The sequence below is a fragment of the Monodon monoceros genome, unplaced genomic scaffold, assembly GCF_005190385.1.
Source record: "Monodon monoceros isolate NGI ecotype Baffin Bay Population unplaced genomic scaffold, NGI_Narwhal_1 Super_Scaffold_4, whole genome shotgun sequence".
Taxonomy (NCBI): Eukaryota; Metazoa; Chordata; class Mammalia; order Artiodactyla; family Monodontidae; genus Monodon; species Monodon monoceros.
Genome location: NW_021703781.1, coordinates 54,311,415 through 54,324,076, shown reverse-complemented (window position 1 = coordinate 54,324,076; position 12,662 = coordinate 54,311,415). Strand labels below are relative to the sequence as shown.

Below are 12,662 nucleotides of genomic sequence, written 5' to 3'. Positions count from 1 at the left end.
CCCACCCCTGCTTTCCCCCCTCAGTGGCCATACGTTTGTTCCCTACATCTGTGTCTCAATTTCTGCCCTGTAAACTGGTTCATCTGTACCATTTTTCTAGGTTCCACATATATGCGTTAATGTATGATATTTGTTTTTCTCTTTCTGACTTACTTCACTCTGTGTGACAGTCTCTAGATCCATCCATGTCTCAACAAATGACCCAATTTCGTTCCTTTTTATGGCTGAGTAATATTCTATTGTATATATGTACCACATCTTCTTTATCCATTCGTATGTCGATGGGCATTTAGGTTGCTTCCATGACCTGGCTATTGTAAATGGTGCTGCAATGAACATTGGGGTCCATGTATCTTTTTGAATTATGGTTTTCTCTGGGTATATGCCCAGGAGTGGGATGGCTGGATCATATGGTAATTCTATTTTAACTTTTTTAAGGAACGTCCATACTGTTCTCCATAGTGGCTGTATCAATTTACATTCCCACCAACAGTGCAAGAGGCTTCCCTTTTCTCCACACCCTCTCCAGCATTTGTTGTTTGTAGATATTCTGATGATGCCCATTCTAACTGGTGTGAGGTGATACCTCATTGTAGTTTTGATTTACATGTCTCTAATAATTAGTGATGTTGAGCAGCTTTTCATGTGCTTCTTGGCCACATGTATGTCCTCTTTGGAGAAATGTCTATTTAGGTCTTCTGCCCATTTTTGGATTGGGCTGTTTTTTTTTACTATTGAGCTGCATGAGCTGTTCATATATTTTGGAGATTAATCCTTTGTCTGACGATTCATTTGCAAATATTTTCTCCCATTCTGAGGGTTGTCTTTTCATCTTGTTGATAGTTTCCTTTGCTGTGCAAAAGCTTTTAAGTTTCATTAGGTCCCATTTGTTTATTTTTGTTTTCCTTTCCATTACTCTAGAAGGTGGGTCAAAAAAAGATCTTGCTGTGATTTATGTCAAAGAGTGTTCTTCCTATGTTTTCCTCTAAGAGTTTTATAATGTCTGGTCTTACATTTAGGTCTCTAATCCATTTTGAGTTTATTTTTGTGTATGGCATTAGGGAGTGTTCTAATTTCATTCTTTTACATGTAGCTGTCCAGTTTTCCCAGCACCACTTATTGAAGAGACTGTCTTTTCTCCATAGTATATCCTTGCCTCCTTTGTCATAGATTAGTTGACCATAGGTGCATGGGTTTATCTCTGGGCTTTCTATCTTGTTCCATTGATCTGTATTTCTGTTTTTGTGCCAGTACTATATTGTCTTGATTACTGTAGCTTTATAGTATAGTCTGAAGTCAGGGAGTCTGATTCCTGCAGCTCCGCTTTTTTCCCTCAAGACTGCTTTGGCTATTCGGGGTCTTTTGTGTCTCCATACAAATTTTAGGATTTTTTGTTCTAGTCCTGTAAAAAATGCCATTGGTAATTTGATAGGGATTGCATTGAATCTGTAGATTGCTTTGGATAGTATAATCATTTACACAATATTGATTCTTCCAATCCAAGAACATGGTATATCTCTCCATGTGTTGGTATCATCTTTAACTTCTTTCATCAGTGTCTTATAGTTTTCTGAGTACAGGTCTTTTACCTCCTTATGTAGGTTTATTCCTAGGTATTGTATTCTTTTTGTTGCAATGGTAAATGGGAGTGTTTCCTTAATTTCTCTTTCTGATCTTTCATTGTTAGTGTATAGGAATGCAAGAGATTTCTGTGCATTAATTTTGTATCCTGCAACTTTACCAAATTGATTGATTAGCTCTAGTAGTTTTCTGGTGTTATCTTTAGGATTCTCTTTTTTTTTTTCATCTGCAAACAGTGACAGTTTTACTTCTTCTTTTCCAATATTTATTCCTTTAATTTCTTTTTCTTCTCTGGTTGCCGTGACTAGGACTTCCAAAACTATGTTGAAAAATAGTGGTGAGAGTGGACATCCTTGTCTTGTTCCTGATCTTAGAGGAAATGCTTTCAGTTTTTCACCGTTGAGGATGATGTTTGCTGTGGGTTTGTCATATATGGCCTTTATTATGTTGAGGTAGGTTCCCTCTATGCCCACTTTCTGGAGACTTTTTATCATAAATGGGTGTTGAATTTTGTCAAAAGCTTTTTCTGCATCTATTGAGATAATCATAGGTTTTTTATTCTTCAGTTTGTTAATATGGTGTATCACATTGATTGATTTGCATATATTGAAGAATTCTTGCATCCCTGGGATAAATCCCACTTGATCACGGTATATGATCCTTTTAATGTGTTGTTGGATTCTGTTTGCTAGTATTTTGTTGAGGATTTTTGCATCTATATTCATCAGTGATATTGGTCTGTAATTTTCTTTTTTTGGAGTATCTTTGTCTGGTTTTGGTATCAGGGTGATGGGGGCCTCATAGAATGAGTTTGGGAGTGTTCCTTCCTCTGCAATTTTTTGGAAGAGTTTGAGAAGGATGGGTGTTAGCTCTTTTCTAAATGTTTGATAGAATTCACCTGTGAAGCCATCTGGTCCTGGACTTTTGTTTGTTGGAAGATTTTTAATCACAGTTTCAATCTCATTACTTGTGATTGGTCTGTTCATATTTTCTATTTCTTCCTGGTTCAGTCTTGGAAGGTTATACCTCTCTAAGAATTTGTCCATTTCTTCCAGGTTGTCCAATTTATTGGCATAGAGTTGCTTGTAGTAGTCTCTTATGATGCTTTGTATTTCTGCGGTGTCTGTTGTAACTTCTCCTTTTCATTTCTAATTTTATTGATTTGAGTCCTCTCCCTCTTTTTCTTCATGAGTCTGGCTAATGGTTTATCAATTTTGTTTATCTTCTCAAAGAACCAGCTTTTAGTTTTATTGATCTATGCTATTGTTTTCTTAGTTTCTATTTCATTTATTTCTGCTCTGATCATTATGATTTCTTTCCTTCTGCTAACTTTGGGTTTTGTTTGTTCTTCTTTCTCTAGTTCCTTTAGGTGTAAGGTTAGATTGTTTAGTTGAGATTTTTCTTGTTTTTGAGGTAGGCTTCTATAGCTATAAACTTCCCTCTTAGAACTGCTTTTGCTGCATCCCATAGGTTTTGGATCATCGTGTTTTCATTGTCATTTGTCTCTAGGTATTTTTTGATTTCCTGTTTGATTTCTTTAGTGATCTCTTGGTTATTTAGTAACGTATTGTTTAGCCTCCATGTGTTTGTGTTTTTTATGTTTTTTTCCCTGTAATTCATTTCTAATCTCATAGCGTTGTGCTCAGAAAAGATGCTTGGTATGATTTCAATTTTCTTAAATTTACTGAGGCTTGATTTGTGACCCAAGATGTGATCTATCCTGGAGAATATTCCGTGCGCACTTGAAAGAAAGTGTAATCTGCTGTTTTTGGTTGGAATGTCCTATAAATATCAACTAAATGTATCTGATCTATTGTGTCATTTAAAGCTTGTGTTTCCTCATTAATTTTCTGTTTGGATGATCTGTCCATTGGTGTAAGTGAGGTGTTAAAGTCCCCCACTATTATTGTGTTGCTGTCGATTTCCTCTTTTAGACTGTTAGCAGTTGCCTTATGTATTGAGGTGCTCCTATGTTGGGTGCATATATATTTATAATTGTTATATCTTCTTCTTGGATTGATCCCTTGATCATTATGTAGTGTCCTTCCTTGTCTCTTGTAACATTCTTTATTTTAAAGTCTATTTTATCTGATATGAGTATTGCTACTCCAGCTTTCTTTTGATTTCCATTTGCATGGAATATCTTTTTCCATCCCCTCACTTTCAGTCTGTATGTGTCCCTAGGTCTGAAGTGGGTCTCTTGTAGACAGCATATATATGGGTCTTGTTTTTGTATCCATTCAGTGAGTGTGTGTCTTTTGGTTGGAGCATTTAATCCATTCACATTTGAGGTAATTATTGATATGTATGTCCCTATTGCCATTTTCTTAATTGTTTTGGGTTTTTTTTTTGTAGGTCCTTTTCTTCTCTTGTGTTTCCCACTTAGAGAAGTTCCTTTAGCATTTGTTGTAGAGCTGGTTTGGAGGTGCTGAATTCTCTTAGCTTTTGCTTGTCTGTAAAGCTTTTGATTTCTCCATCGAATCTGAATGAGTTCCTTGCTGGGTATAGTAATCTTGGTGTAGGTTCTTCCCTTTCATCACTTTAAGTATCTCATGCCACTCCCTTCTGGCTTGTAGATTTTCTGTGAGAAATCAGCTGTTAACCTTATGGGAATTCCCTTGTATGTTATTTGTCGTTTTTCCCTTGTTGCTTTCAATAATTTTTCTTTGTCTTTAATTTTTGCCAGTTTGATTACTCTGTGTCTCGGCGTGTTTCTCCTTGGGTTTATCCTGTATGGGACTCTCTGCACTTCCTGGATTTGGGTGGCTATTTCCTTTCCCATGTCAGTGAAGTTTTCGACTATAATCTCTTCAGACATTTTCTCAGGTCCTTTCTCTCTCTCTTCTCCTTCTGGGACCCCTATAATGTGAATGTTGTTGCATTTAATGTTGTCCCAGATGTCTCTTAGGGTGTCTTCATTTCTTTTCATTCTTTTTTCTTTATTCTGTTCCACAGCAGTGAATTCCACCATTCTGTCTTCCAGGTCCCTTATCCATTTTTCTGCCTCAGTTATTCTGCTATTGACTCCTTCTGGTGTAGTTTTCATTTCAGTTATTGTATTGTTCATCTCTGTTTGTTTGTTCTTTAATTCTTCTAGGTCTTTGTTAAACATTTCTTGCATCTTCTCGATCTTTGCCTCCATTCTTTTTCCGAGGTCCTGGGTCATCTTCACTATTGTTATTCTGAATTCTTTTTCTGGAAGGTTGCCTATCTCCACTTCATTTAGTTATTTTTCTGGGGTTTTACCTTGTTCCTTCATCTGGTACATAGCCCCTCTGCCTTTTCATCTTGTCTGTCTTTCTGTGAATGTGGTCTTTGTTCCACAGGCTGCAGGATTGTAGTTCTTCTTGCTTCTGCTGTCTGCCCTCTGACCGCCGGTAGATTCTTATACCCTATTCATGCAAGGGTGGGGAATGTCTCATTCTAGCCAATCAACATACATTGAATATCACCAATTTCTCCAATAAGAGTCCATTTCCAACACCCATTATGCGAAATTACTCATTTCAGTAACAGAAAAACTCATTGCTAACATTCATTATGCTACTTAGCAAAGCATCCAGTGTTGCTAAGAGATAAAGATAGCTGAAGCCCTTATAACAGCTGCATCTGGAAATGGGCCTTTCCGGTACAATGCTAGCTAACCACTCCTGGGTGTGAGCCCCTAATTAAAGAAAATGACGGCCCCCAGGGTATAACGGAGTATCCAACATATGCATTAAAACACACTGCTTTTGCTAAAGAATTTTAAAGTAAATTACATTTAATAGGGGGCAGAGAAGAGACTTCCTCATTATTTATTATCTGTCTCATTCTTGATTGCATTTATTTCAATTATTCCTTGCTGTACAATTAAAAGAAATTTTAAAGGCACAGTCATAATTTATTCTAAAGAGATATAAAGTCATTAGCCAAAATGCTACATCCCTGCCATGAGAAACAGGCTTTCTTTTCAATTTTATTTTCCCCTTTTGATGGTGGTGGAAGAAATATTAGAAATAGGGTTCTCAAACTCAGATCTTTAGTGGAGCACCCCCACTCAATACAAGATTACACACATACAGCACCGCTGACAGCTCGCTGTCCAGACCATGTCCATTGGTGCGGGTTGTGCACTGCACGACATAAAGCAATCCATTTCTTTTCTGGTAGCTCATATTTTGTCAAAAAAGTTTTTGCCTCCGTCCTCATTATTTCTTTAAGTAGATGTCATTTCTTCACAATGACTTTTCAAACATTGAAACAGAGATTTCATGTTAGTCTCTTTACCAGGCAAAACATTCATAAATCTTTCGGCCTTTCTCCTAGTAACCCTTACTGGACATGAGTTTGTGTTAAAATACAGGGTCTAAAATTAAACACAGCACTCTCAGTGCAGAGCACAGTGAAACTTCTGCTTCCCAGGAGCTGAGGCCCATGCTCGTACAACGTCATGACAACCTATGATTGTTTTAGATCTTTGCCAGTTTCATCATGCTATTAAGAAAAATCAAGCTTGTGGTCAGCTAAAACCCTCAGATCATTTCTTCATATCAAGGCCTCACCTGGGGCAGATTTCTCATCAGCAGGCTGAGTTATATCCTTGTGACTTTTAGGTGACCATGGAGATTACTTCCGGCTGCTGCTTCCAGGTACCTACACTGTCACTGCCACAGCACCCACGTTTGACCCAGAGACAGTGAGTGTGACCGTGGGTCCTGGGGAACCCAAACTGGTGAGTTAGGCTGACCTTTACAGAGCACTGTAAAGACCACTTATACAGAGTTACAAATAATCGATTGTACAGTTCTAATCTTTGCCAAGCTTCCCTCTTTCACCATTTAAAAAAATATTCATTGCTCTCATATGCTAATTTTTCTTCTGTCATTCTCCTATTACATCCTTACCCACTTCCTTTTGGTTTTTCCTTTTCCTTCTGTTTAACATAGCATAATGATTAAAACACTACCTGATTCTAAATCCAGCTCATTTGTCCACAGATCTTGGACAAGCTACCTGATCACTCTCATTCTCAGTTTCTTCCTCTGTAAATTGGTAATAATAGTGCCTCCTTCACAAGAGGTTGAAATGAGAAAGTGCATGTAAAGCCTTTAGTACAGTGACTTACACGTAGAAAGTGCTCAACAAATGTTAGTTCGTAAATCCCAGAGACCTTGCCTAGATACACAGGCTTACGTTGTTCTGCGCCGTCAGCAAGGACTACCACCAGATGGCACTCTGACCCCTCCTGATGCCCATGTGCCCGGGCAGCCTTGCTTTCCACTCACCTCAGCAAAGAGCCAGCCAGCTGCGCTCCAATATTCAGCTCTCCGAAAGGCTTTCTTTTATAGATAGGATGAGAAGCAAAGAACTGTTTTGATCTACAGCCTGGACCTTTTTAGCTTTGGTCGTATTAGATCGTGATCTCAGAGGCAAAGAGGCTCAAAGATCATGGACACTAATCCTCTGGTTTCTCAAACGAGGAAAAGGTAATGATGCCATCCTGGTTAATGAGCATCTTTGGACCTTTTTCTCATGTCAGGTCTTCCCTCCTCAGTCTGTCCTGTTCCTTCTCTATACATCCCAAGAGCTTAGCAGACCCTCCCTCCCCTTTCCCTGTTAACTCAGTGCAGTCAAGTTTCTTGCCTTTTCAAATAGTTATAGGTACTATTCATTGAACAGCCACTATGTGTCAGACATTATCTGAGAGCTTTCCAGAATTATCTCATTTAACCTTCATAACAATCCTGTAAGGTAGATCTACATATCCCCATTTGTGGCTGAGGAAAGTGAAGCTTAGAGAACATAAGTAACTTGTCCAATACCACACAGTGAGTAAGTGGGAGCTGCGTTTCCAGCCTCTGTGGGGCTTTCAGGACTGCCTTCTTAGCCAGTCTATTACAGGGCCTCGAGCTAAGCTCACAACCTCTGTTCATAATCCCTTATTTTAACACAAGGATGAAGGTCAAGAGCTCCTTAAATCCTTTGAAAATTCCTCTGAAATTTCTAGACAGTTCCCCCTTTCCCCTCCACTCCCACCTCCTGCAGGATATAAACGACTTCTACTTGCAGATGCAGGGAACAGAGTAACTCTTCCCTGGCAGCCTGTTACCTGGTCCCAATTTCCCTACCAATGCATCCTCTTTCCCTTTTTTCTTGTTATCCCCCTGCTCCTCATCGACCCTAAAATCAAATGACTGTTATTCAGCTGCTTACAGAAGTCCTGCACTACATGCAAGTCTATTCAATTGCAAATTCAAACAAGGACAAATCCTCTTAAGTAACAAATTCTGCTTCAAAAGATCTCATCTCCTTTGTCATATAGCCTTTAAATTAATTAACATAACGCATCGTTGTATCAAATATAACTCAGAGGGGGGAAAATCTGTCTTTTGGATACAATTCTCAGATACAGTCACAACTAAGAATACATTTATTGATCCCAGCTGAGTCTTTTCCCATTCTAAAGCAGAGATCCATTTGGTTGAGGGAAAAGAAAAAAGATCATTTACTAGAGGGTTTTCATGCTGCAATTAAAACTCTTTAAAGTATCTCCGAGAGTCCAGTGTTTTCCCCTTGGCTTTCCCCACTGCCTTCCAGATGTCCCGCTCCTTTAATTTCCTCTGTCCTCCCCTCATTTTGTTGTCTCTCTCTCTCTCTCTTTCTTTCGTTTTCTTGATCCTTATATTACTATATAGGAAATAGTACTAATACAGTGTAATTGGCTCTGATTTCTCCCGCTTTGGGAGAGCTAGCAGAAAAGCTGGCTGTGGTTTGTTGTGAAAGGGGCAAGAAATAACCCCGTGAAGAGGTCTGTCTGTCACATGTTTTCCAACTCCCCTCTGGCTTCAGCAGCTCACACTGTTCCCAGGGCCTGAAAGCCAAGGATGCCTCTGGGGAGTGTGGTTAGAACACTGTGCCACACCCTCGCCTTTTCCTTCCTGGGACAGCACTATGGCTTCTGCACAGCCAGCACATCCCACACTTGTCAGTCAGAAGCATCTTTACCTCTGTGTGCATGGCCAGAAGGGAAGTTTCAATGTACTGCTGGAAACAGTACATTAATGCACATGGCCACTGGGAATTTAAGAATCCATACTAACAATCTATATCATCTCTACTGTCTCTATTTCCAAACAATCATGACAGAAAGTTTAGCTCTGAAGGTCTGAGGCACTCTTTGGCGTTCCTGAGCACAACGCCTATGATTCACAGAGTCAGCATAAAGGGGATTATTGTGGCACCATCAATCTTAGTTCTTGTGCTGAACAACAGTATCGGTAAAATCACGGTTTGAGGTGTAGATATAATTTTTTCTATTACAAATAAATAAATGTACATTAAGTTCATGTCGATATACCCTATGTATCACCAGTGATTATGTGCCACTTTGAGGGGAATGTTAGCCAAGCCTGTATGACACCACCAATGCTGCTCTGGGTGGTTGCTGTGATATTCTCCTTGGTCCCTTGTCCTCAGAACCCGGAACCATGGTAAAACAAGGTCCAAACTGGTCTTCCGACAATTTCAATCCTAGGAAATGGAAAACTGATTCCTGTGCTCTCCTAGCTTCTTTTTCTTTTTTCCAGGTTAATTTCCAACTCAAGAGAAGCACCCCTCCAGCAGCCCCTAAGAGGAGAGGCCCCAACTCAGGGCATAGAGGCAGAGTCTTACCAAAGAAAGTACAGCCCCGGGCAGCTAGGAAAAAAGAGATGATGGTGAAACAGTCCCAGAGAGTCCCTGCCTGAAATCCACAGTCCCCGGGGCAACACTTTAGAAAGGCTTTGTTCCCACTCTCACACCAGATGAAGCATTCTTTCTATTTTATTATCTGAGACATATTTAAATATAAACATATTCAGAACAACTCAGAATGGTCTCCATCTGTTCCAGGGGTAAACCCTCTGATGCAGCAGTACATACATGCAGTGGTGTTCAGTAAGATTTTCTGATTCTGAGGGTATGGTTTAGGTCCAGCAGGCTCTATGCCAGTCTACGCTGTGTCCAGAGACTGGTTCTGGCTGGTTAGTCACTATCTCTAGAGTCTAGCAGAGAGCCTGCAACACAGTAAGTACCCAGTGAAGTTTTCTGGATGAATGGCTGAAAGGCTGAAATGATCCATCATTACATAGCAAGACCAGGTGACCAATTCTGAAATCCCAGAGGACTGTTTCAACAAGAGCCAATAGTTTCTTATTAAGAAAAGGATTTCACACACAAACACCTAGTCCCACTGCTTCATACATGGGCATTTTAAATAATATGCATCTTTCAAACATTTTCTGGGCGTATAAGTGTAATGCAGATGCCCCTGTGGAATGACTGTGTCCTGACCCTGTGCCAGGGATACACAGTACTCTCCACCCCACTGAGTTCTCCAGAACGAACCCATTTGTACTAAAAGTGTTATTAAGCAAAGTAGATGTCACTGAAGATTTTGAAGGCATGTGTAGTCTTTCATCACACATCAGTCAATTTCATAAACCGCCACTGGGCATGCTGGGGTTCCCAAGTACCCTGTCCCCAGGGCTTGCTGGGGGTTCTTTACCCATCATCACCCATTTCAGGGAGCCTCAGTGAGACAGGGCAGAGGCTCCACTTCCCCCGACTTGCTCTACCTCCCCCCACCTTGTCAGCCTCCCCCACTGGCGCCCCAGCCTCTAACTCACCCAGACCTTTCTTAACATTGAGCAAAGTAGCTGCTCTCAGCAAGTATTCCCACACCCACCAGAAAACAAGAGGTGCTCTAGCTGTGACAGTCCACCCTCTGTAGGAGGCCATTCAAGATCAGGAGTAACACATGATTTACTTTTGTCACTTGAGCAATCTCTCAATCTGCGGTTAAAAGGGAAACAGAAGAAAAATATGCCTTTTCCCATTTAAAAAGGAAATTCTCTCCTCAGGTGATGTTTTCTTTCTTCCCAATTTTAATCCCATATCCCTTGGTTCCCTTCTTATTGTTAGAAAGAAGGAGCTACTTGAGAGGGCTCTTTTCAATTCAGTGAGACTTTGTGCCTGAGGTTGCCATATGCAGTCGATTTTTCCAGATTGTCTGAATATCACTTACTTTGATTTCACCTTCCCTTGTACATAGCCATTTAGCAGAGCTGATGTTTGCAAAGTATGGTCACAGTGCTTTCTCTGGCCCAACCGTATGCTTTTATTTATTCATTTACTCATTCATTCATGCAGGGGACATTCATTGAGTCCTTGCTCTCAATAAATGCAGAGAATACAAAGAGAAATAAGATACAGCTCATTATCTCAGGGCTGCCGTGACCTAGTTGGGAAGACAAATAGGTCATTACATCGCCTTGTGATAATTGCTGTGATGCAGTGAACTCTGGGGCAGGGGGATGGGGAGACTGTGCGAAGGGCCCTACCATAGTCTTGGGAAGATCAGGAAAGGCATATCAGAGTTCGTGAAGTCTACGGTGAGATGTAATAAGGTCAGATAAATAGGCATTGGCCAGGGGGAGAGAAATGGGGGAGCAAGAGTTAGGTTGAGGGGACTGCAAGTACTGAGGGCTGGAGGCTCTGGGGAGGGCGGCCTTTAGGGAGCTGCAAGAAATTCAGCACAGGGGGAGTGAGTGAGGTGCCCAGAGAGGCCAGTGGGGTGGGGAGGGGCGAGACCATGCAGGACCTTTGAACCATATTACAGAGCTTGGACTTTATCCTGAGAAGAACAAGGAGCCGTTGGAGGGTTCCACTGAGGGGAGCAACAGAATCAGATTTAGAGCCATCACCCTGGCTGTGGCCTCAAGAGCTGGCTGGAGCAGCGGCAAGGCTGACTCAGTGAGAAAGGCTGCTGAGAGCCGGGTGAGAAGGTGGCCCAAACTGGGGCTGGGCAACAGGGGTGGGGACCACCAGGCAACTCATGAGTTACCCAGAGGGCTTCCTGTCAGCCCCCGATGGCTTCACTGCCCTCTTCAAGATTTGCAGCCATCTCATTCAGACCCTCCCAGCCTGCCATCCTGAGGATTTTAAGCACTAAAGGAGATGCAGGTTTTCAACCAAACCTTAAAGACTGTTCTGAGTAAAATTCACCCAAGCAGGAGGTGATAATACAGACAGAATATTATATGGAAAATACAGGGTCTGGCCGTGACTGTACAAAAATTTCTCAATATGGAGAAAGGATGTGAAATCAGAGCTGAGGGCGGAGAGAGGGGGCAGGATTCAGAGAACAAGAAGGAACGTCCTCCAACTTTGAGTCCAGCATTCTCCTGGCCAGGAGCCTTTCTATTTTATGTCTAGGATCTTATTTTAAAGAGGAAGTCTTCCGTACAAAATGCCAGCCTAGATAGATAATGTTTCCCAAAGGGGTAGAATACTGTAGTTAAGGGCATGGATTTTGGACTCTGACAGACCTGAGTTTTAATCCTAGCTCTGCTCCTTATTTGCTGCATGACCTTGAACAAGTAACTTACCTTCTCTGAATCATGGTTACTCATATGGAAAAAAGAAATGGAAATAATATCTACCTTCACTTGGAATTAAAGGTGAGACTCTCATAAATCAGTAGGGAGGGGAAGGCAGCTCCTGCCCTGGACCCTCCTCAGAGGATTATTATTCATCAAACTAGTCAATTGTAAACCAGTGAGGCTGACAGGGACATCATGGACTTAGGGGTGCAAAGGGGAGTTTGGAAGTGAGGCAGATCCCGAGGAGCTGAACCCGGCCTATTCTGTCTCTCTCTCTTTTTTTTTTTTTTAAATCTCATGTGCTGGAAGGTCTTTGTTTGTTCCATATTCTTCCTAGCACTTTTCCTTCCAGATTGAAGATTTTTTTTGACACAGTGATTTTCCTCATGTGACTAGATAGGAGAATTCCCAATTTTCAGACAGGATGATACCTAACGACTGTTGGACCTGGTACTGGTGCCTGAAGAAGTTTCTGCTCTGGTAAGCTGTGACTACCTTACCTTTTCATTTTACTCTGCCCAGCACTCAGAACAGTGCCTGGTATATATAAACACAGCAAACATATTTGTTGAGTGAATAATTCCAGGATTATTTTCATATTTTTTCCTCATCCTCTCCTCTTTTACTATTTTTCTTCTTTTATCTAGTATAGTCAGTGCCTGGTATATATAAACACAG

General features: G+C 40.9%; 1 protein-coding gene across 2 annotated transcripts in view; it reads left to right on the top strand.

The window, feature by feature from the left end:
- Positions 1-12,535, top strand: part of CPN1 (carboxypeptidase N subunit 1) — a 31,766-nt gene extending 19,231 nt beyond the window's left edge. Inside the window, exons 8-9 of one of the 2 annotated variants that reach the window (XM_029244614.1) lie at positions 6,177-6,295; positions 9,150-9,935. In XM_029244614.1, the coding sequence (XP_029100447.1) occupies positions 6,177-6,295; positions 9,150-9,308 (278 nt within the window). In that variant the 3' untranslated portion in view covers positions 9,309-9,935. Of the gene's footprint in view, positions 1-6,176; positions 6,296-9,149; positions 9,936-11,221 lie in introns of those variants that run through there. The other variant, XM_029244612.1, reaches the window with a different exon arrangement.
- Positions 12,536-12,662: the final 127 nt, after the last annotated feature.